This window comes from Triplophysa rosa, linkage group LG12 (genome assembly GCF_024868665.1).
Source record: "Triplophysa rosa linkage group LG12, Trosa_1v2, whole genome shotgun sequence".
Taxonomy (NCBI): Eukaryota; Metazoa; Chordata; class Actinopteri; order Cypriniformes; family Nemacheilidae; genus Triplophysa; species Triplophysa rosa.
Window position 1 is genome coordinate 10,313,568 of NC_079901.1, and position 25,407 is coordinate 10,338,974.

Consider the following 25,407-nt stretch of genomic DNA (forward strand, 5'->3'; position numbering starts at 1 on the left):
CTTTGGAGCATCCTCAAGCGAAAGATCTATGATGGTGGGAGGCAGTTAGCATCAAAACAGCAGCTCTGGGAGGCTATTCTGACATCCTGCAAAGAAATTCAATCAGAAACTATCCAAAAACTCACAAGTTCAATGGATGCAAGAATTGTGAAGGTGATATCAAAGAAGGGGTCCTATGTTAACATGTAACTTGCCCTGTTAGGATGTTTTTGATTGAAATAGCTTTTGATTTCAGTAAATATGACCTCCTAATGCTGCAAATTCAACAAATGACCATTTTCAGTTTTTTACAACCTATGAAATGTTTTCAAACTCTGTTGTGCATAATAATTTGGAACAGTGCATTTTGAGTTTTTCATTTTTTAAATAAATACTGTTGTCAGTGGGAGGTTTGTTCAATAAAATTCCAAATGTACCCTAACTGTTGATTACTTGAAAATTATACTGACTGTCATTTGCATCGACAAATTAGGAAAACCAGAGAAAGATATCATTTGCATAATAATTTGGAACGCAGTGTATATACTTTCTGTGCATTTGAATAAATTACTATTAAAAATGACTTCATATTTAAATGTGAAAATAGACATGTAATGCCTAGAAGATTCTATGATGTGCTGTTTATAATTATAACTGCCTTTAAAGGAGAGGGACAGATAGACGATACATCTTCAAGACAGATGTTTTGAGTCTATCCTTTCAACACTCCCCTGACCCCACCACCTTTAGATGGCTCCTTCGCTTTATCTCATCGTCTGTATGATTCAAACAGAAACACGGAAATAGATAATCGTGCCCAAACACATGGCTGAGGTTTGAGTTCTGCCATCTGTAGACCACATGCCCCCTTCACACCTAATTCTCATCTACAGAGAGAGGAAGGAAGAGAGTCGATCACAGACAGATATTCCCCGAAGGAATGAAGTTTTGTACTGACACATTAGATGCCTTTGTCTGCCAAAGGCAACTTTCTCCAGTACATCCTTTATTCTGAAGCTCTTAAGAAAAGCCAGCAGAGCAGCAGCTGTTTACACTCAAATAACCTTCAAAAGGACTTGAAAGATCCACAGCATAAAGGTTGCTCCAAGACGCGTGCAAAACAAGAATTTACAAAGATTCAAAGTGACATTTTGATTTTATAGATCCAGATGTCGTAAATGGTCGTGGTTGTGGTCTGCGGTTTGGGTTTTAGGGCTCATCTAACCTGCACAGCGTCCGTTCTGCATGCTGTACCCGTCTCTGCAGGGAACACAGCGGTACGAGCCCGGAGAATTCAGGCATTGCTGACCGGGACACTGCAGTGGGTCCAAACATTCGTCAATGTCTGATAGAGACAGATTTGTAAAGATTGTGTCAATGCTGTTAAATGAGATGGAAGAAATCACACAATGATGTAATGACCCTGCGTGTTCACTTACCAGCGCAGGCGCCTTCCTTTAGCTGGAAACCAAGAGAGCAAACGCATCTATAGCTGCCCGGAGTATTCTTACACTGGCCGTTAGTGCAGCGCGAGGGATTTCGGACGCATTCATCTACGTCTGAAAAGACACAAGTGAAACAAAGCAGCTGTGATGGACGTCAAGTTTGCAAAATGGCTGCAGATAGTCGTTCCATACCTTTAAGTGACCTTCAAAAGGTTTATCAAAACAGTGAACACTTTAAAGAAATGTTGACTAACGCCACAAAAAAGAAGCACACTTCAAGTTCATTTTATTAAGACGTAAAGTGCTAGTTCACCCAAAAATGAAAATTCTGTCATCATTTGCTCACCCTCATGTCATTTCATACCTGTATAAATGAACACAAAGAAAGATATTTGGAAGAATGTTAGCAATTTTCAATTCTGTGACATCATTGACTGCCACAGTAGGAAAAATTAAATGGTAGTCAAAGGTGCTCCAGAACTGTTTGTGTTCCTAAATTCTTCAAAATATCTCACTTTGTGTTCAACAGAACAACAAAATATACGATATTGTTTTCCTCCTATGGTAGTGGATGATGTCGCAGAACTGAAAATTGCTAACATTCTTACAAATATCTTTCTTTGCGTTTAACAAGTAAGACATTTATATAGGTTTGAAACAACCTGAGGGTGAGTAAATGATGACAGAATTTTTATTTTTGAGTGAACTATCCCTTTAAGTAATGCTCATGTTTATTTTAAGTATACTTTGTGTATCAATGTACTAGTAGTATACTTCTAAGTGTACTACTTGGGACTGAAATGGCCCACGTTTTAGTTCATAGAAGTACTTTGAAGTTTACCGTTATACTTAAAGTATACTTAAAATACACAACATGTTTTGTTTGTATTTCAACTACACTACAAGTGAACTAATAGGCATACTCATTTACTAGTTCAATCCTTGTAGCACATTTTAGAGTATAAAAGTACACATTGTGAACTTAACATCATACTTAAAGGGATAGTTCACCCAAAAATGAAAATTCTGTCATGAATTACTCAACCTAAAGTTGAACAAAGAAATTTATACAGGTTTGGAAGAACTTGAGGGTGAGTAATTCATGATAGAATTTTCATTTTTGGGTGAACTATCCCTTTAAAATTGATTAAGTATGTATTATTTATAGTACATTGTTACTATATAAACTTGAACATGTAAGTTTATAAGACAGTATGTAAAACTATGTGAAAAAAGTTGGCTACTCAAGCAAAGTATACTTAGAATATGTATATATATACTGTATATATGCCAAAATATTGAGTATAGGCCAAATATACTCTGACTTCTGTTAGTATACTGTAAATCAAGTATACTTAACAGGTAAAGGTGTAATTAATAGAAGTATATTTCTGAGAAGTACATAAAAAAACTAATAAACTAATTAACTGAAAGCAGATTCTCATTTTCGGTTTAGTAGCAGTGTACTAACATCACACTTCTTTTTTGTCGTTTATTTGTTTAACCTAAAACCTTGAAGACAAGTAAAAATAATATCTATACTTTACGTGTTCATTCACCTACTAGATGATCAGAAAGTGATACCTTGACATTGGCTATTCAGAACCTCGAAGCCCGGCTGGCAGGACACGCAACTGAAGGAGCCAACCGAGTTCACACAGTGTTTCCCTGGGCACTGAAGTTCATTCTCACACTCGTTCACATCTGGAACAGGGCAAGAAACAGCCCCTAAACATCATTATTTCCTGACCTGAGCTACTTTAAATAACCTATGAGTGTGATATCTAAAACACAGCAATAAAATGTTGCACTTAACAAGGTGTAATGTAGTAAAACAGTATTGATGGTTATGTCATGCTATACCTCTGCAGATATTTCCATCCAATCTGAAGCCAGGCCGACACAGACAGCTGTAGCTACCTGCAGTGTTCTCACATCTTCCGTCAACACACAGTGAAGGAGTCTGACGGCACTCGTCGATATCTGAGATACATAAAATTACAAAGTGAATTATAATTCATACATTTCCATGCAGCTTAAGATAACGGTTGAATGGTTTAAAGGTCCAATGTGTCATTTTTTCGAGGATCCACAGACAGAAATGCAATATTTGGTCGCATTTGGTCGCATTTTGCGACTATTATTCCTGCTGTTGCGACCAGTTTTTCTTAATGGTCGCACCGGTGCGACTGCCAAACTGATCAATATATAATTTTTGCACGTTATAAATTGAATGCGCCGAAATGTTATATTGCGCAAGCGGCGCATCCAGTCACTCCATTTCGTCTCCCCACCAGCCATTCGTTTATCTATCAGTGCCCCCACCCTCCAAAGACGTAATTTGTGGGTAAAAGATGCATTTAATGCTATTGATGATGAAGCGGTAGGACCGACAGAGCGGAGCTAAAATAAATATGTTTTGCCTGCAGAATACAAGCATTTCCACAGCTAACGTACAAAACAGCAACAATAACAAATTGTGTTGCGTGTATTGTATGCAGTGTGAAGCTAAGGCAGAAAACATGTGTTTTAACATGTGTGCCCTGGGAGTCAAGAGTGAAAACTACTAAACGGAGTTCTCTTTCACCATAAGTTTACCCTTTAAATACACTTAAAACTTTAGGCCTACTTTGTATTGAAAGAGAGTTTGTGTATAAGCAATACAATCAATAATCATTATGTCATAAACAATGATTTTTTATAAGTTTGTAATTGATTTATTAATGTATCAAACATGTTTGGATGTAGTTTTAGTGGTTTTTTTTCTTGCCTCACCCCACGACTCTGGTACTATCAAATTAAGGGCTGGTGCCACCAACTTGGTGGCATAAGTGGCACCTCTCTGAAATGAAATGTCTGAAACCATGTTGTTTCTACAGTAGCCCTAAACGGACAAACTGCTCTACGGAGCGCGTTTCATAAATATATAATCGACATCTTAGTCCTGTGAGAGCCCCCGTAGTGTTTCGAAAGGAAGGGGTGGAATGAGCCGTTGGTTGCAATTCACAACCTCACCTCTAGATGCCGCTAAATTTCATACACTGGAACTTTAATGCTTTTTGGTTTTATAGCAGCTTGGTCAATTTCTGGATTCTCATGAACTTCAATATTGTATACCTGCACATGCGCCGTTTCTCAGGCTAAATCCAGGCCTGCAGGAGACACATCTATAGGAACCCAGAGTGTTAACACACTCCTGACCAGGACATTGAGCTGGATCTTCACACTCATTCACATCTGAAATATCATGAAACGCCCGTGTACACAAACACACACACACATGAGATGCACAAAATCAGAAAAATTGCACATTTTTTATAATTAATATTAATAACTGTACCGATGCATGTGCCGCCCTGCTGTCTGAATCCTGTCCTGCACGTACACCTGAAACTGCCAGGTGTGTTCTCGCACAGACCGTTAGAACAAGGAGAAGGTGTCTGACGGCATTCATCAATATCTGAACGGAAAGATGTTTTGTTATCATTCTGGTAGTGGTGTTGTTTTACAGAATCACAACTCCCCCTTCTAGTGGTTTGAAAGCTTTAAATAAGGTTTTTTACCTGAACATCTTCCATTGATGGGACCGAAGCCAGGTCTGCACGACACACACCTGTACGAACCCTGAGAGTTCACACACTCCTGACCAGGACACTGTAATGAGTCCTGACACTCATCCACATCTGTAATGCACACCATAGACCCACACACACAACTGTGGTTTACATCTAAGCACACCTGGAGTCATAATCAAACATTTTTTATAATTCAGATTTTCTTACCCACACATGTGTTGGCCTGGAACTTGTATCCTGTTCGACACGAGCACCTGTAGCTGCCCGGTGTGTTCTCACAACGGCCGTCAGCGCAGGGGGACGGGGTCCGACGACACTCGTCGATATCTAAATCAGGGAAAGACATTCTTTACCCAAGAAGATCTGTGAATGTTACGCAACAAACACATCTAAAATATTGTAAAAGAAAGGTTCATAATTGGCAGAGTGCTGGGGATTACCTGAACACTGTCCGTTGAGTAGATCAAAGCCAGGCTTACAGGAAATACACCTGAATGAACCCGGAGTGTTCGCACATTCCTGACCAGAGCACCGTAGAGGATCAACACACTCATCTATGTCTAAATAAACAAAATAGCACATAAAATGAATCGGAATTCACTTCTTCAGAAATGAGAAAACATGACTATGACCACATGCCTCTTAATAATGTCTTAAGAAATGACACTGATACTGAAATAATGAATGTAATAGTTACTACATTTTATAAATAAATTGTAAATATAATATTGAATAAAAACTATAATATAATATAGACGGTTTCAAAGTGACAACATAAACAAACGTTACTGCGCATGCGCACGTTCGTGGACTGCCCTTAACTTCCGGTACACATTCACAAACAACAGAGTGCATGTAGATTATTTCTGATAACAAGCAAAAGAAACCGAGAAGAACCATTAGATGGCTAAACTTGTCTCTCCAATATTTTGAACTTAGACTGCGATGCCAAGCTCAACCGCTAGATGTCAATGTACCATACGTTTCTTTAAATGCGTCAAAACTACGAGACCCATTCAACAAAATGTTTATTTAATAAAATGAACATGCAACAAAATTCAACAAATTGTTTATTTAATACAATTATTATACAATAAAATAATAATATTAATTAATATTAACATAAATTAAATATAAAAAGTTCTATTATTAGACACTAGCCAAACACAGACTGGGAAGTTAGCGCATCTGATGAAACAGTCTATATAAAAATCAAATTCGCTATTTGAAATAATGTACATCATCAGTTATCTTTTATCATACAAATACAACATATCGGCTACTTTGCATGTGCTGCCATTGTCTTTATTAAGAAATGTTCTAGTTGTTTTCCTTCCCCTAATGTAAATGTTTCCATTGCAGCTTAAATGATTGTAATTACCTGTGCAGATGTTTTCCTGTAGCTTGTATCCAATTCTGCACACACACCTGAAGCTGCCAAGTGTGTTCTCACAGCGGCCATTATTACAGGGGTTAGGCACCTGACGGCACTCATCAACATCTGTGGCGTTGATACAGTCAGATTTATTAGTTAATGATTAATTATGAATATTCATCATTTTCATCAATCTCATTAAAGAATGGATGTGCTGTTTTCATCTACCATAACATTATCGCTATTACTTTATGATTATGTATATTGCTAAATTATGCATAAAAAAATCAAAATGTACTCGGATCTAATAAAAAGAGGATGCTTTAAAACAGTGCATTGAAAGAAAACATGTCTGACCAATGCACTGGGTCTGCTGGGTTTTGGTCTGGTATCCTGACGGACACACGCAACGGAAACTCCCATCTGTGTTCTGACACTGTCCTGCAGAACATGGCCTGGGTGTCAACAGGCACTCGTTTATATCTGCGTGTGTGTGCGGAGAGAGAGATGATGGTGAGCAATGACCTTACATTGATCTTCACCATTCTGTCCAGAACGGATCAGGACAAAAGGATTATTGTCCCTGAACCCTTCACTCTCATGACCCTGGAGGTCACAGTACTTTCACATCAATGTAGTGCTTCTAACTACAGAGAAAACTCTCTCCCGGACCTTTGAACTTTTAGTGTTGTGGAAATGCTGAGGAGACAAAGGAATCCCTAAACAATGGCAAAAATATAGTCGTGAAAACAGTCTGAAATGTGCCGTGGGAACAATGCAGAGATTTAGTGATGAAGGAACAATTAAGATATGAATTTGGAAGACGTTATTTGAAAATCTATTTAAAATTTTTTTTTTTTCTGTTATCTGGAAGTCTGAATTAAAGTTCAATTTAAAGTAATGCAATAACACACATATTCATACCTTGGCAATGACCTTGCTGTGCATTGAATATGTATCCAGTATTGCACAAACATGTGTGTCTGCCACCTGGCTGGTCAACGCAGCGACCCTGTCCACACACCTGAGGTCTCGATTCACACACTCGCACGCCTGGATAAAGCACACATCAGGACATAATAATATCTGGTCAACATCTCGGATGCGGAGCTCTTAACATGACTGACACTTATTCATCCGCCTCCAAACCAAAATCCATTGAACCACATAGTGGGATGCACGTGAATAATGAGAAAATTATAGCGCGTCCTCCGGCTCCACATTCTTTAAGCTTGATTTACATTTGGTAGCACTTCAACTTCAGTAATCAGAAAGGTCGGTCAAGTGTATGAGGCAGCTGGTGAATTTTCTTGGCCTGCTCAAAATCTCTTAAATAGTCTTTGTGTTTATCCATTTGCCGAAACGATAAGGACAATTCTGTTTGACTTCCTGCTTAAATAGCCACTAATTCTTTTTTTTAGCTGTTAGGACAAATATTATAAACATCTTGAAGAAAACCCGGTATCTCTTTACTTAAATTTTCCTTCAATTTAACCCAACATCTATATTTCTATTAGATTGTTTTCACTCTAGAAGTTTGCTGTGAAGTCCACACCAGTGCAAACACTACAAAGCACCCCCAAAAATGTAAGAAGCTTGAGCCGTATTTTTCATTTGGAATAAGGCTTAATGGTTGCCATACCTTGTCTAGGTGGAAGTGGGCGGGGCGTAGCTGGCACAGGAAGTGGTCTGGCTGGATATATCGGCTGCCTGTTAACAGATGGTCGGCTTGTGTACGTCCGGACAACAGCTGAAAACAATTCAATTGAACTCATACACAATAACACACACAATAATAAATACACATCTTTTAAGATTCTTTAAGGAGGTTATCACTCACGTGTGATCACTCTAGTTGGCTGGCTGGTTGCCGTGGCGACGCTGCCAGGACCGAGGTTGGGCTGCTGAGGTCTGGCATTAGTGGTTTGAGACCCGCTTCCTGTCGACAGGTTTGGTTTTGGTGGCGTTTGTACAATAACTGAAGTGGATTGTGGAGGTTGGACTGGTCTTGACTGAGCGATCACTGGTTGTTGGACTCTAATGGTTTGTGTGTTGGACAGTTGTGGAGGTTGCTGGGTTCTGGTGGACTGTGCATTTGTGTGTGTTCTTGAGCTTTCAGGGACCGCAGGTTGGAGTCCGATGTTTAGAGTGGATGTTCGAACGTTCTCGGAGACCAAAGGCGGCCCACCAGTGTTGAGCATCTCAGCTAGCTTCTGGTTTAACTTGACGGCTGAAGCAGAATAATGGTAACCTGGTCCTGCAGGACAGATCTCTTTGAAAGCAGCTGTGGACAGAGTTCAACGCCAAGAATTTAGTCCACGAAGTGTTTTTGTCAGAACCTTACGTTTTCTAAATGGTCAACAGGGACAACACAACACACTTGTTTTGAAATCCAAGCGGTATGTGGATTAAGACAAATTACGCTGTAAATATTGACTCCTTTGATATGCCGCCAGATATTTTCAAAAGAATTATTGCCGACGTGTGGGTGGGATGACGTCCATGAGGAACAGTCGAAATCCATGTTGTTTCAATGTTCTGTACTAAAATAATGTTCTCAGCTCTATCATTTATCTTTTCCCGCTCTCCGCCTGCACTTCTGCATCAAAGATGTTCATTCCAGTGGATTTTTTTTTAACACAAATGCATTCCACGAATGTTGAGATGTAAGTTTGTGTGACTCTGAAAACTTCTTACCTGAGCCAAAGTAAGGACATAACTCACACTTCTTCCCCCAGGCTTTGCCAACTCGACTGCAGCAGCAGATTTGCTTGGTGATGTTCCTCAGGATGGGTAGCGAACAGGAACCCTGATTTACGATGCGGAAACACTGGTCCTTCTCCTCAGAGATCACCTTCTGTGCTGTGGGGGGAAATAATAGAGGAGTAACACTTATGACTCACAGATAACACGCAGTTAGGAACCAAATAATTTCATTTAGATTCAGGTCTTACGTAGACAACTAATAAAGACAACATAAATCTGAACATGCAGGAACGTACATGCATATCACATTCCTTTAACAAACTGAAAAGGTTTTTAAGGGAGATGGTTTTCCATCTGGTTCCTTTAGATGGTTTCAATGTCTCTTAAAGGGATAGTTCACTCAAAAATTTTAATTCTGTCATTATTTACTCATCCTCATTTCATTTCAAACCTGCATGAATTACTTTCTTCTGCAGAAAACAAAAGAAGATATTTTGAAGAATGTTGATAATCAAACAACATTGGCCCCCATTGACTTCCATTGTATGGCCACAGAATCACGGAGACATTTCCCATTTAAATTGTTCCAAATCTGTATACACTTTGTTCTGATGAACACAAAGAAAGATTTTTAGAAGAACGCTTGTAACCAAACAGTTTTTGGCCACCATTGACAACCATCGTAGGAAAAATGTATTTATAAATGTCTTTGATATGTTGAACACAACAGAAGATATTTTGAAGAATGTAGGAAAGCAAACAATTTTGGGGCACTTTTGACTACCATTGTCATTTTTCCTACTATGGTAGTCAATGGTGGCCAAGAACTGTTTGATTACAATCATTCTTACAAATATTTTTCTTTGTGTTCATCAGAACAAAGAAATGTACACAGATTTGGAACAACTTGAGGGCGAGTAAATGATGACAGAATTTTTATTTTTGGGTGAACTGTCACTTCAAGTAATTGTACATTAGCATCAGTGGACATTGTGCAACCCTTTTGTTTTTACGGAGGAAAAATTATACAGCTTTATACTGACATGAGAGAGTGTAAATAATGACAGTATATTTGGTGCACTGTTTCTTTAAATTCAGTGCATATTAAAAGAGACAAACTGACTAGATTGGTTTGAAATTGTTGTCCCACCTAAAACACCAAAAAACATTTCAATTTATTTGAAAAAAAAAAACAGTCCAAAGGAAATAAGCATTTCTGCTACACATTCCACATAAATGTCAATTATGGCAATTATGGTTTAGCAGCACAAACAGGTTTGAAGTAGAGCCAGGCATACAATAATCAGCCAAAGAGCCACTGGAAATCACATACAGCACAAAACAGCTTGAGCAATCAATGCAGTAATACACATCTAGTACACACATCAGGACAGTTCACTTGAGTAAACTTACCTGAAAGCTGACTGACACACATATACATGCGCTCAGAGTCTAAAGGAGGCTTGACCACATTCAAAGAAGAAGAAAATGTGATTAAAACAGAACCACTGAGTATCCCAGACGCAAAACACAGACAAATAGAGGCAGCTCCATATCATCTGTAAAACACCAGACAGACTGAACGGTCAGTTGCTGATAATACAGAGGCAGGGATGATCAGACAGGCCCCGATGCAAAGACGCATATAGTCAGGTCAGAGGTCAAGGGACAGCTCCGCCCAGCAGTCATCTCGGAAGCCGAGCTACAGGTGCTAAGAAATGCCTGCGGGAATAGACAGAACTACACTGCCACACAGCCAAAACCTTCAAGTCTCTTTAACTAGAATAAACCACTCTAGACAAGACATTTTTTTGGACAAGATCTTTTCTGCAGGTGTATTCTGCCCTGCGAAAAGGTCTCGCATTTACATTAAGTGCATGTATGACTGAGGGTTGTAGCTGTGTGGAATGGCTGCCCTGTCGTATTCCTGTCACCAGCCTCCTCTCAGGCGACGGCGTGGCGTCCGACAGCTCCATACTCACAGATGCAGATCCCTTGAGAGGCGTCCAATAAGAAGCCCTCTTTGCAGACACAACTGTAGCTCCCCCGGGTGTTAACACAATTCCCATTCTCACAGAAACCAGGCTGCAAACACTCATTAATATCTACACCAGAGGGGGAAACACGGCCGTCACAACAGGCAGATGTGTTGATATGTCCTTTTTTATATGTGTTTGTGTTAGTGCTGTCAATCGATTAAAAACAAATCTGATTAATCACACATTTTTTTCTGTGATTAATCGCAATTAATCGCACATAACATTAATGCTTTATATGTACTTTTACATTCAAATAATTTCACATTTAATCTCAAAATTTATGTAGAAACAACAATTTCTTTAACAGCATTATTTTATTAATGAAAGCCTCTGCAACAGATGTCTCTATTAAATTGATCATTTTTTATTTATTTTAACATTAATTATAGCCATTCAACAGTATAATTGAGAGCTATCATGTCTAACAGGTAGGAAATATACAGATATTGAATGAAGTTCTCAAACACTTTACAGTCTTTAATGCTAAATTCTAAATTAAATACAGAAGGCTGTGATAATGCAAAGTATTGATTATTTTATTGATGCGTAGCTTGTCCGTGAAGCACGGCTCTGGGATCAGTAGGAAATGCTGCTCGATCTAAAAGCAGCGCGAGTTTGAGTCGCTTATAACGTGCATTTAAAAAAGCAACACCCGTCAAACATGATCATTATAAATATACTTTATTTTCATTAATATACCTGAGGAGGCTTGAAGAGCAGTGATAAAAACATGTCCTTAGGCATTTCCTAGAACTACTTGTGTTATGGTCTTCTTCTGCAGTGCGTATTTGGAGTTTCTGCATGAGAGCACCCTCTGGCTTTCGGATGCAGCAGCATTTTACCGTACGTCACTCACAAGTTGTGCATAAATCACTTGATATTTATTTTCGGTTAATCGGACAGATGTCTAATAATGACAGGAGTCACAGCAGCAGGTTTAAGAGCTCTCTCTCTCTCTACGCAGATCTGACGCCCTTTCCAATTTTCACAACTCTTTGCATTCATTTTAGATTTTATTTAGTCTGTGCTTACGAAAATGCTAGACAAAACAGGCTTTCTGGCATAATCTTGTGCGGTTTTGTTCATTCAAGCACGAAAGAGAACTTAATACTGGTGCACTGTCTGACAGATTCTGACAGAGATTCACTGACGCAGCCTTCAGCCCGTGACTGTATACTCCAGACTGGACCACTGTCGGGTTGCGTTTTCCCGCATCCCACAGCTAGAAACTGTCTATCTACACTGAACGCGTCAAAGCAACTCTTTCAAATCACGCTTAAGTGGTTTAAAAGCCTTCACATGAATAAGAGCGTGATTATACTGTATAATGTAACGCTAGACAAAGGTTGACAAAATAAACGGATGCTTCGTTAATTGCGTCAAATATTTTTAATGCATTAATCTAAAAATATGTTATCGCATGCGTTAACACGTTAACATTGATAGTCCTAGTTTGTGTGTAAATATGTATTTTAGATCATGTTAGCCATTTAACAGGCTGCTTTTGTTTGGCCATCATCTGGTGCAGAAAATGAAGATAAAAGAATTGCAAAAACAATGGTTTCCAGAACACTTTTAAAGGGGTCATATGGCACGAATACGTGTCTTTCTGTGTCTTTGGTGTGTTATAAGCTGCCCATGCATGTATTAGACACGTAAAATTGCAAAAATTAAAGTGTCGGAACAAAAGATGCATTCTATCTAAAAGCGAATGCTCACCCAGACCTGCCTGAAACGCATCATGTAACCACACCCCCACAAATCTACATCAGTTCATGGTATGATTTGACTAAGACCGCCCAAATGTATACGCAAGTAAGGTGGGCGTACCTGTCAGTACAATTGCTTTGGAACCTGATGTTCCAAATATGGTAAGAGGCGTTACATTTCCATCACACGCTTGCAGTATTTGACCAATCACTACGCACTGGTTAACTGGCCAATCATAGCACACCTCGCTTTTCAGAGCCATGAGCTTTGTAAAAAATCTGCGCGTTTCAGAGAGGCGGGGCAAAGACGAGATACAAACATGCACGGTATGTGGAAAATACAGCGTTTTTTAACCTTAAATCGTGTATACACATTGCATTACATCTAAAACAAACGATAATATTTGTTTTAGCCGTGTCATATGACCCCTTTAACATGTTCAGACAAACAGGGTCCCACCTTAAACTCATGCCAGAAGTTGACACATATGACCAAAGTAACACTCAAGTCAACTGTCTGTCCCATTAGCGTTAGCAAACAGTATTGCAAAAATAGTAAAAAAGCAAAAATAATGATAATCCCTGTATGTCACAATGGAGTGAGTGAGTGAGTTGTAAAAGATCTGGAGTTGTCATTATTTGCGCATCAGATCACCTTCAGCTATAACTTCATAATCTGATCTATTTAGCAAACCATCTGTGGAAATGAGCAGTAGAGTACACCTTTCATACCTTTTGTGTCATTATTTCATAAACATCAAATCATGACATATCATAAAAGACTCATCCAGTCATAATTACAAACATCTTGTTTGGAGTAATAGCTTTGTAAGTAAAAAAATTACCTTGGGGGGAAATATGTTTTGCTTTTGTATAGATGGAGTGGCTAAATCATGTTGGATATGCTTCACGGTACTTTAGTCCAAACTGAAGCATAACTGAGCTGTGTTCCTGGTCTTCGGTTATTGCCAGTGGTCTTTACCAAAAAAAGACTGTGTTGGTACTATGGTATGGTTATGGAATCAGATGGTACACTCAAAAAATGCTGGGTTTTTGGGTCAAAAAGGGTCAAACCCATCCGTTGAGTTGTGAGTTAATTTATGCTGGGTTGTTTCAACCCAAAATGCTGGGTTGTTTTAATCCATTGTTGGGTCAAATTCAAAAATTTTCAACTCCAACTCTGACTTCAAAATAACACTTTTTTTGTAGTGTGGTACTTGTAGTTTTTGTTAGCCAAGAGCAAGCTCATTTTGGTTTAACATCCCGCAGGATCAAGAAGAATCACCACTGTTCCCAATTTCAACATGAAATTAAGTCTTAAATGAAAAGGTTTTGTTTTAACCCAGGGTTATGAATAACCCTGGATTAGCCCAGAAGATTCATTTTTCTTTCCTTCGATAAAGAAGACAGATAAGGTTTTGGATCCTGTGAAAAAGAACACGAGCACTATCACTCATCCAAAACAGAAGAATGGAGGACTCTTACCCACACACTGCGTCCCGTTGACCCTCTCAAAGCCTTTCGGGCAACTCCCCTGTCCATTCACACTGTTTCCTGTGAAGATAGCAGCACATTGAGCTTCAATGACCTCTGCTACTGTAAAAATGCCTGCAGAAATTACTCTGAAGACCACAGCATGTGATTTATAAACAACATGGATAAAACAAATACAACAATAGATCTGGACTAAGCCTCTCCAGCAGGCCATTTTGTTTTTGTTCTTACATATGGGAAAATGTATAACAACCTCTTTCTCTTATTCTTTTGGTCGTTGACCAAACCCTCAATTTCCTGTGAAGAGTTTTGCACCTCATCATCTAAATGTAGAGTGAGTGACTACTCTCTTTATGTGGTAAGACATGTGCACTAATCTGTTTTTCACAACAATGTCTTCCAGCGTTTCAGAAATAGTTTCCGCAGTGCCTCATGAAAAAGAAAAATAACTGTTTGTCCCTGTGAGGTCAAATATTTGTGACGCTGGGGCGCAACACAAACCATCGCATTGTATTGTATTAGACCCTTCACGGCACTGGGTGAAATTATGTAACCGTGCGCTCAGAGTTATCAACCCCTCAGGGTCGGCAAGAAGTTATGAAAATACATAGCTGGCAAACAAGACAAAGGAACAACAGAAGAAGTGCCCAGAAGATTTCAAGAGAACATCTCTGTAACTAGGTTTTGAATCCAAAGTCCAATTGCGCAAATGTTTGTATTTTCTAACAGTGCTTTTGTGTGTTTCTTTCAAACATTTACTTCAAAACTGTTTTAAATTAGAATCATTTGTGAACTGAAACAAATTAACACAATACGGCCAACTACACAGGCAAAGGAAAACAATGCAATGAAGGTCAGTTTCAATCGAAAAGTTGAACTTTGGTGTTAGGCTAAATGTATTTGCCATAGATGTCAGGTCGGGGTAAATTGTCGCGTGTGTTTTAGACTATAGGGTCGTCTTTCATTGGTCATTTCTATTTTGGATGTTCTAATATTGTTTTAATGTTTATTTTTGAAAGAAAAGCCATAACCAATAATATGACAACACTGCTTTAACTTAAAAAAGTGTGACAGCATTTCCAGTAAAATTTTGGCTTCACTGTATGTTTTATATCTGTATTACTGTCTCATAAAATAACCATTGAATATGTAATCCTTCTTCACTGTGTTTAAAATTAAAAGTAGCGTCACTTGCTATTAAAGCTATGAAGGAAAAAAATATTTACCAGGAATGTAAATACTGTAATGTTTGGCCAGACGGGCAGCTGTTTGATGGCGGCACTTTGACTGTTACAATAATAATAGCAAGACTAAAATGACAAGCCCAAGAACCCCGAACAAGCTATGTTTATCTCCTGAAGTCACAGCGTCTGCTGCATTTCCTGCTTTACAAGACGCATGTTTTGTTAGCCAGCTGACCTTATTCGTTCAGAGGGAACAAACCTGTTTTTATTTAGTGCATTGTTGCCTGTTTGTTCTCAGAGTACAAACTGTGCTTCTAAACCTGTATCTCCCAGCAAAAGGTTTTTATTGTGAGTGAGGTGGTCCGGCAGCTGGAATAAGACTCACCTGAGCCTGTTGGGCAGAGCGTGCATTCGTTGATACCCCAGGCTTTCCCGAACCCCCGGCAGCACATCTCTTGACTCCGCAGACCGGGCAGAGGAGAACTGCACTGTGGGAAAGAAAGAAGACGTATACGTTCATTTAGTGGATTCACTTTCATTCACTTGATTCTTGAAAACATTTTCAAGCTGGATTAATATGCAGACATACTCTCAAACAGTCACAACATAAAGCTCCCAAATCATTTACAGTATGAAAACTAAACTGCAAAAACAGGCATAATCAAATGACAGGGTAATTATTAAATATTATATCACATTCATATACAAGTCGACCCCAATTTATCCATCATATTCCAAGCTTACACAGGGGTGAGCTTTATTCTAGCCGGATCTGAATCTGTTGCTCAACGAAAGATATGTAAAGTATGAGAATCGAGAACAGATCTGAAACAGAGGAGCTTCAATCTAACCTGTCCATTGCGGATTTCTCTGAAGCAGTATTTAAATCCAGATGATTCGGTGTACACTGAATCTCCACGTATGGTCTGGGCTTGTATCTGTGGGGGCGGGGCCTCTGCTCTCTCCCCTGGAAGATGGTGCGTGCGAGCACCCGAAAGCCCTGCGGACCAGGTGACCATTTCGGACTGCTGGTGCACGGTGGGTCCGTAACCCACCTTTAACACCTGGTGGATTTTAACACTGGCCTCTGGAGGGTGCTGGACTCTTACCTTCACCATGGGGGACCCTGAAGAGAGAAAAAAAAAACTAACTTTTCATGTCAGCATGACGTCTGATCCACATTGTAGTTAATTAATAAAAAAAAAGTAAACGCCAGACAATTAGACATTTATTAACCCATTTGATTCATGTGGATTACATCAATGATGGATGTATGGGCTTTTTGGAGCTTAGATCCCCATAGAAGAGGAAAACATGAAAGCATTTTAGTATAACATTATTTGTTTGTGTCCGACTGAAGAAATGAAGTCATACACATCTGTGATGGCATCACGGTGAGTAAATTATGAGAGAAACAATAAAACGCATAAATGGCACGAAATAAACTATAAAGGCATTGCAACAAGTTTCCAAGACAGTTTAATGTGACCCACACATACCAAAAGGAAAACGCCTGAAATCTTTCAGTCGCAATAAAAACCGACCCCTGGGATGAATCCCTCAAACATCGCAACCGCACCGCTTCCCATGAACATGCCTGTAAACACTGCGGAAGGCTTTATAACCATTCCTAACACGCTTACTCACACACATATTCTGACCCCTCCGTCATTGCTTCAAGGCCAGCTGTCACGGGTCATGTTATAACACTATCTGCGATACACACAATGCAACCGACTTCAGGAATTTACGGCCCACCCCATCTGTCACTCACGCCCCACACTTGAGAAAGAGTCCTCATTCCTGTAACGCGTTTACTGTTTTTCGCATAAACAGACCGATGCTCCAGAAATAACACAATGAAAGCGAAAAGCGCAGGGAGAACGAATGTTACGATCTCAGAAATCAGAGAACTCATTCTCCTGAAACATGTTCGAACCGTGACTCACTATGGTGCCTCTGGGAGATTAAACTTGGCAAAAAGCTTTTCCAATTTTCCTCCGGGATCACCCAATTCTTGCCAAACAGGCAGTAAAACACAATGCTGTCGCTTACCAGTCCTAAATGTTGAATAAAAGAATAGCTGATGGTTTTAATGTCTGGATGAATAGTGTATCTGTGTGTTTAAGACACATGGCTATCTGATAATGAAGGCCTAAATATGAAATAGAGAGTATCGGTCTTATTTGCAGAACATCTCTTCAGTACCATCTGGGAACATTAGGTTTAGTTTGGGAATCGAATTGTTACACAACAGTGTAGACAGTCTTTAGGGCCAATAACCCTGATCCAAGTTAACGCTTGCACAATAAGAGGTCCTCCCTGGCACTAGCCCCTAACAGCATGAGAACCAAGAAAAACCAGTGAAACAAAATATCAAAGTAATGTTTCACCTTATATTAGGGATGCACCGAATGTTCGGCCACCGAATATATTCGGCCGAAAATAGCAAAAAACGCATGTTCGGTATTCGGCCGAATATGTGAAATGGGGATCCTGTGAAAAAGAACACGAGCACTATCACTCATCCAAAACAGAAGAATGGAGGACTCTTACCCACACACTGCGTCCCGTTGACCCTCTCAAAGCCTTTCGGGCAACTCCCCTGTCCATTCACACTGTTTCCTGTGAAGATAGCAGCACATTGAGCTTCAATGACCTCTGCTACTGTAAAAATGCCTGCAGAAATTACTCTGAAGACCACAGCATGTGATTTATAAACAACATGGATAAAACAAATACAACAATAGATCTGGACTAAGCCTCTCCAGCAGGCCATTTTGTTTTTGTTCTTACATATGGGAAAATGTATAACAACCTCTTTCTCTTATTCTTTTGGTCGTTGACCAAACCCTCAATTTCCTGTGAAGAGTTTTGCACCTCATCATCTAAATGTAGAGTGAGTGACTACTCTCTTTATGTGGTAAGACATGTGCACTAATCTGTTTTTCACAACAATGTCTTCCAGCGTTTCAGAAATAGTTTCCGCAGTGCCTCATGAAAAAGAAAAATAACTGTTTGTCCCTGTGAGGTCAAATATTTGTGACGCTGGGGCGCAACACAAACCATCGCATTGTATTGTATTAGACCCTTCACGGCACTGGGTGAAATTATGTAACCGTGCGCTCAGAGTTATCAACCCCTCAGGGTCGGCAAGAAGTTATGAAAATACATAGCTGGCAAACAAGACAAAGGAACAACAGAAGAAGTGCCCAGAAGATTTCAAGAGAACATCTCTGTAACTAGGTTTTGAATCCAAAGTCCAATTGCGCAAATGTTTGTATTTTCTAACAGTGCTTTTGTGTGTTTCTTTCAAACATTTACTTCAAAACTGTTTTAAATTAGAATCATTTGTGAACTGAAACAAATTAACACAATACGGCCAACTACACAGGCAAAGGAAAACAATGCAATGAAGGTCAGTTTCAATCGAAAAGTTGAACTTTGGTGTTAGGCTAAATGTATTTGCCATAGATGTCAGGTCGGGGTAAATTGTCGCGTGTGTTTTAGACTATAGGGTCGTCTTTCATTGGTCATTTCTATTTTGGATGTTCTAATATTGTTTTAATGTTTATTTTTGAAAGAAAAGCCATAACCAATAATATGACAACACTGCTTTAACTTAAAAAAGTGTGACAGCATTTCCAGTAAAATTTTGGCTTCACTGTATGTTTTATATCTGTATTACTGTCTCATAAAATAACCATTGAATATGTAATCCTTCTTCACTGTGTTTAAAATTAAAAGTAGCGTCACTTGCTATTAAAGCTATGAAGGAAAAAAATATTTACCAGGAATGTAAATACTGTAATGTTTGGCCAGACGGGCAGCTGTTTGATGGCGGCACTTTGACTGTTACAATAATAATAGCAAGACTAAAATGACAAGCCCAAGAACCCCGAACAAGCTATGTTTATCTCCTGAAGTCACAGCGTCTGCTGCATTTCCTGCTTTACAAGACGCATGTTTTGTTAGCCAGCTGACCTTATTCGTTCAGAGGGAACAAACCTGTTTTTATTTAGTGCATTGTTGCCTGTTTGTTCTCAGAGTACAAACTGTGCTTCTAAACCTGTATCTCCCAGCAAAAGGTTTTTATTGTGAGTGAGGTGGTCCGGCAGCTGGAATAAGACTCACCTGAGCCTGTTGGGCAGAGCGTGCATTCGTTGATACCCCAGGCTTTCCCGAACCCCCGGCAGCACATCTCTTGACTCCGCAGACCGGGCAGAGGAGAACTGCACTGTGGGAAAGAAAGAAGACGTATACGTTCATTTAGTGGATTCACTTTCATTCACTTGATTCTTGAAAACATTTTCAAGCTGGATTAATATGCAGACATACTCTCAAACAGTCACAACATAAAGCTCCCAAATCATTTACAGTATGAAAACTAAACTGCAAAAACAGGCATAATCAAATGACAGGGTAATTATTAAATATTATATCACATTCATATACAAGTCGACCCCAATTTATCCATCATATTCCAAGCTTACACAGGGGTGAGCTTTATTCTAGCCGGATCTGAATCTGTTGCTCAACGAAAGATATGTAAAGTATGAGAATCGAGAACAGATCTGAAACAGAGGAGCTTCAATCTAACCTGTCCATTGCGGATTTCTCTGAAGCAGTATTTAAATCCAGATGATTCGGTGTACACTGAATCTCCACGTATGGTCTGGGCTTGTATCTGTGGGGGCGGGGCCTCTGCTCTCTCCCCTGGAAGATGGTGCGTGCGAGCACCCGAAAGCCCTGCGGACCAGGTGACCATTTCGGACTGCTGGTGCACGGTGGGTCCGTAACCCACCTTTAACACCTGGTGGATTTTAACACTGGCCTCTGGAGGGTGCTGGACTCTTACCTTCACCATGGGGGACCCTGAAGAGAGAAAAAAAAAACTAACTTTTCATGTCAGCATGACGTCTGATCCACATTGTAGTTAATTAATAAAAAAAAAGTAAACGCCAGACAATTAGACATTTATTAACCCATTTGATTCATGTGGATTACATCAATGATGGATGTATGGGCTTTTTGGAGCTTAGATCCCCATAGAAGAGGAAAACATGAAAGCATTTTAGTATAACATTATTTGTTTGTGTCCGACTGAAGAAATGAAGTCATACACATCTGTGATGGCATCACGGTGAGTAAATTATGAGAGAAACAATAAAACGCATAAATGGCACGAAATAAACTATAAAGGCATTGCAACAAGTTTCCAAGACAGTTTAATGTGACCCACACATACCAAAAGGAAAACGCCTGAAATCTTTCAGTCGCAATAAAAACCGACCCCTGGGATGAATCCCTCAAACATCGCAACCGCACCGCTTCCCATGAACATGCCTGTAAACACTGCGGAAGGCTTTATAACCATTCCTAACACGCTTACTCACACACATATTCTGACCCCTCCGTCATTGCTTCAAGGCCAGCTGTCACGGGTCATGTTATAACACTATCTGCGATACACACAATGCAACCGACTTCAGGAATTTACGGCCCACCCCATCTGTCACTCACGCCCCACACTTGAGAAAGAGTCCTCATTCCTGTAACGCGTTTACTGTTTTTCGCATAAACAGACCGATGCTCCAGAAATAACACAATGAAAGCGAAAAGCGCAGGGAGAACGAATGTTACGATCTCAGAAATCAGAGAACTCATTCTCCTGAAACATGTTCGAACCGTGACTCACTATGGTGCCTCTGGGAGATTAAACTTGGCAAAAAGCTTTTCCAATTTTCCTCCGGGATCACCCAATTCTTGCCAAACAGGCAGTAAAACACAATGCTGTCGCTTACCAGTCCTAAATGTTGAATAAAAGAATAGCTGATGGTTTTAATGTCTGGATGAATAGTGTATCTGTGTGTTTAAGACACATGGCTATCTGATAATGAAGGCCTAAATATGAAATAGAGAGTATCGGTCTTATTTGCAGAACATCTCTTCAGTACCATCTGGGAACATTAGGTTTAGTTTGGGAATCGAATTGTTACACAACAGTGTAGACAGTCTTTAGGGCCAATAACCCTGATCCAAGTTAACGCTTGCACAATAAGAGGTCCTCCCTGGCACTAGCCCCTAACAGCATGAGAACCAAGAAAAACCAGTGAAACAAAATATCAAAGTAATGTTTCACCTTATATAGTTTAAGCAAGCTAATTTAAAGGAACAATTCATCCAAAAATGAAAATTCTGTTCTGAAAATTTGCTCTGATGAACACTGAGAAAGATATTTGGAAGAATGCTTGTGACCAAACATTTCTGGGGCACCATTGACTACCATAGTAGGAAAAATTGCATCATAAATTTCTTTGTTCTGTTGAACACAAAAGAAGATTTTTTGAAGAATGAAGGAAAGCAAACAGTTCTGGGGCACTTTTGACTTCCATTGTAACTTTTCCTACTATAGTAGTCAATGGTGCCCTAGAACTGTTTGGTGACAAGCATTCTTCCAAATATCTTTCTCTGTGCTCATCAGAACAAAGATATGTATACAGATTTGGAACTCGAGGGTAATTGATGACAGAATTTTTATTTTTGGGTGAACTGTCCCTTTAACTACCATTTTGTGCCATACTAAAGTCATCTCTTACAATAAAGTTGAAGAACTTCAGATCACACTATTATCCACAGTACCTTTATGTGTATGTGTAAGTTATAAGTTATTTCTGGTCATAATGTCATTTCCCTTTATTTTACTGTAAAACCAAATAAAAAAGAAGCTGTTATTTTAGAACACAGCACACAAATGGTTTGGGTAACATCTGTGCTGAGCTGTTGACAACCACAAAACATAATTTCGACTCATCCTTCAGTTTGTGGATACATAAATTTACATTTATGCATTTGGCAGACGCTTTTATCCAAAGCAACTTACATTGCATTGTACTATACATTGGTTTCTGACTATGTGCAATCCCCTGGGATCGAACCCATGACTTTGGCGTTGCTAGCGCCATGCTCTAACCATTGAGCTACAGGAAAGCTGTGTTGTTGATACAAATAAAAAGATTCTAGAGCACCAAAATGCGCATCGTTTTGAAGTAAAAGTCAAACACTTCATTAATATTTGTGTTAATGCTAGTGAAAAAATTGCTTACCAGCCTTATCTGTGCAAAATTACTTCCAATATTTGCACTCTCTCCTGGCATGACCATGTAGTCAGTAAATTAAGTAAACTTTCACTACATGCAAGAACACAAGGTTCATGCATCTAGATCTTACTGTTAAAAGAACGATTTATAATTCCTCTATATTCAGAGTTTATGCTGAAATACAAAGTACTGTATCCTATCTTTTATCAAGCGCTGCCACTATAATTTATGAAGCCTAGGACTAAATTATAAGGCTGGAACCTAACCCCTATACAATAAGCAGTGTGAAGACACGTTTAGTTGGCCGTGCCTTATTACAAGGCCCAGGACGATGTTTCTGTTTGTCCCCTCCCAATTACAGAGAGTTAAAATCAGAGGAAATGATAAGGCAGAGAGGTGAAACATGATGGAGACACATCAAAGGCCAGTTGTGAATCCATCTTTTAAAAGCATATGTGCCTGCAGACAAAACTCATAAGTCAGTTCTCTGTAGCCGGGAAACATTTATAACGCAATTCGTCTTTTTTCTTCAACATACAGAAGGTTACAGAGGTGGCCTTTGTGTGCCTGCTCATTTTGATCCATGCCAAAAAATGAACTCACCTGACACTCCCCAAAATGACAGATGGAACTGAAAAAGATTAATCATTATTGCTTGCATATATAAACACAAATTCGGAAAGAAATAAACAGCAAAGTATGTGATGCATTTACTGAATGACCGTCAGATTTTGATTTAACTTACTTATTTTTAATAGTTTTTTTCTTAGGTATGATGCCAAATGCAGTGCTAAAATCACATGGCATTGGGCCTTACAAAATTGAAAAAAAAAAAATCCACTTGAGCTATGGCATTTTGCATCCGTAATCAATGGTGCTCATTTGTGTGTTGGAGAATCACTTCTGGCCTGTGCTGTGATCTGGTCCTTTTCCCTTACCCCCTTTTTAATAGCTTCCCGTCACTCTCGATTACGTCTGTCTAATAAAGAGGCAAAAAAGCCGCAAAAAGAAATTAAAATGCCATCACAGCTTAGCAGGGGCCACATCCTGACATTGGCCAAAGTTTCTTGATTAAGTTAAAGTTCGGAGCTTATGTTTCTCGATGGATATGGTACAAGGTGACGTCAGGACTCTTGATGTTTTGACAGACACATGATCTACTACCGTGTTTCACTCCAGATGTGACTGACATTTGCATGATGTATCGGACATGTTTCTGCTTTCATTCAACACTGTGCTTTGAGTAAACAGCAAGGCTGATACTGGCACCTTTGGGATGCATCCAAATTGTGAGCCACTGCCAAATGAAAACAGAAAATAAATGTTGCCAGTCTGTGACACTGTTATTTTTCATCATCATGAAACAGTCTGGCTCTGTGGTCATGGGTTACATAACTCAACTTTTTGCCAAAGCACATATTACTCTTTCTGAGAATTTTCACTTAATTTTATGTAATTAGGCTTGCAAAGGTGTTGGGCAATATACAGTACTTACATACAGTAGATTACTTAAAGGCGGTGTTAGCATTTTTTCAAAATGAGTCGGGCCGAGTACCAAAACAAATGTGTAGCCAATCAGCAGTAAGGGGTGTGTGCGCTCTTGTTGATGAGGGAAGAGAGCAAGCGGGCATTAGAAAGACTGTAGAAAGTGCGATGTCTTTTTTATTACATAAAAGTAAAGGGTCTGTTGGTTTTAAAGACAAAAAGAAGGATAAAAGTCAGTCAGGAGCTGGACCCGAGTTATTATTATAAAGACTTTCCAGCAAAGGCGCGTTAGGACCCGTGGTACTATGGCGAAGGCTTTGCAGCAGGGAGACGTTGGAGAGAAAGATCGTCTAAATTCTTTGATTCTGATCAGTATGTGAGTAACATTGGTTTTGCTGTTTGTCAGAACCAAAATATGCTGTTGTGGTTGTTGTAATATTAGCTGTGTAACGGTGCAGTTTTGAGCGTCATCGTTTATCTGGAACCAGTGTGTTGCTTGTACTCGTGTCGTCTTCGCTTATTTTATTCATTTGCATTATTATTTGCATGGTCTAAGCTATGATAAAGCTTAGTATTTCATGCCTGCGTTGCACAGCACGTTTGAGGGCGGAGCAATGCAGGAGGAGGCGGATTCCTGTTGCGTAGTTGTGTGTTTTGTTGTCGATTTCAAATAACAGTTTTTAGAAATCGATTACTCTGTAGTGTTTTAAATCACAGTAAAAAATAATAAAATGAAAAGATATTCACCTTAAATACAGTAAATAAACAGCAGGTTTCTTTTGTGACAGCTCACCTGATATAGTCTATCAACATGATGCACCTTTCATGATCCTGTCGTCCCTTTAAGCATTTTTTCTAGTAATATTTTTCTAGGATCATGACAGCCATGCGTTCTGTGTTGAACGTGTTGGCACAGGTTCTTGTGCCTGATGTTGTGATGTGAACTCATGTTCTCTGTGTTTTGTTGTTTGGCCAATGATCAGATTTAAAGCCTGTGCACACTCTCGGAAACTCACCATTGGTGTTGCTTTGCTCTGGAGTCTGCAATGGCAGCATGTACTCAGACGTCATCGGGTGATTGGCTGAATGGGCAGCATCTGACGGTGGTTTTTCAATATCATTGGTGGAAGAGCCAGAAGAGATGGGGATGTGGCAGAACTTCCCGGTGAAGTTGGGTGGACACAGACACTGGTCCTTCTGAATGCACACACCTCCATTCTGACACAACATAGGACACACGACTGCAGAGAAAAAGAGAGAACATTAGTTACAGAGATAAGAGACAAAAACCTAAATTACTATAAAATGGCAGCATT

The 25,407-nt window shown here is 39.4% G+C and overlaps 1 protein-coding gene across 3 annotated transcripts in view; it reads right to left on the minus strand.

Annotated features, from left to right (window-relative positions):
- LOC130562597 (latent-transforming growth factor beta-binding protein 4) overlaps window positions 1-25,407 on the minus strand; it is a 66,920-nt gene that overhangs the window by 13,412 nt on the left and 28,101 nt on the right. Inside the window, exons 6-25 of one of the 3 annotated variants that reach the window (XM_057347693.1) lie at window positions 25,108-25,332; window positions 20,107-20,381; window positions 19,641-19,743; window positions 18,063-18,131; window positions 11,063-11,185; window positions 9,072-9,236; window positions 8,215-8,658; window positions 8,017-8,124; window positions 7,299-7,427; window positions 6,732-6,857; window positions 6,381-6,500; window positions 5,440-5,559; window positions 5,207-5,326; window positions 4,988-5,107; window positions 4,765-4,884; window positions 4,542-4,661; window positions 3,288-3,407; window positions 3,009-3,128; window positions 1,419-1,538; window positions 1,205-1,324 (exon numbers count right to left, since the gene is read on the minus strand). In XM_057347693.1, the coding sequence (XP_057203676.1) occupies window positions 1,205-1,324; window positions 1,419-1,538; window positions 3,009-3,128; window positions 3,288-3,407; window positions 4,542-4,661; window positions 4,765-4,884; window positions 4,988-5,107; window positions 5,207-5,326; window positions 5,440-5,559; window positions 6,381-6,500; window positions 6,732-6,857; window positions 7,299-7,427; window positions 8,017-8,124; window positions 8,215-8,658; window positions 9,072-9,236; window positions 11,063-11,185; window positions 18,063-18,131; window positions 19,641-19,743; window positions 20,107-20,381; window positions 25,108-25,332 (2,967 nt within the window). The other 2 variants (XM_057347691.1, XM_057347692.1) reach the window with 2 other exon arrangements.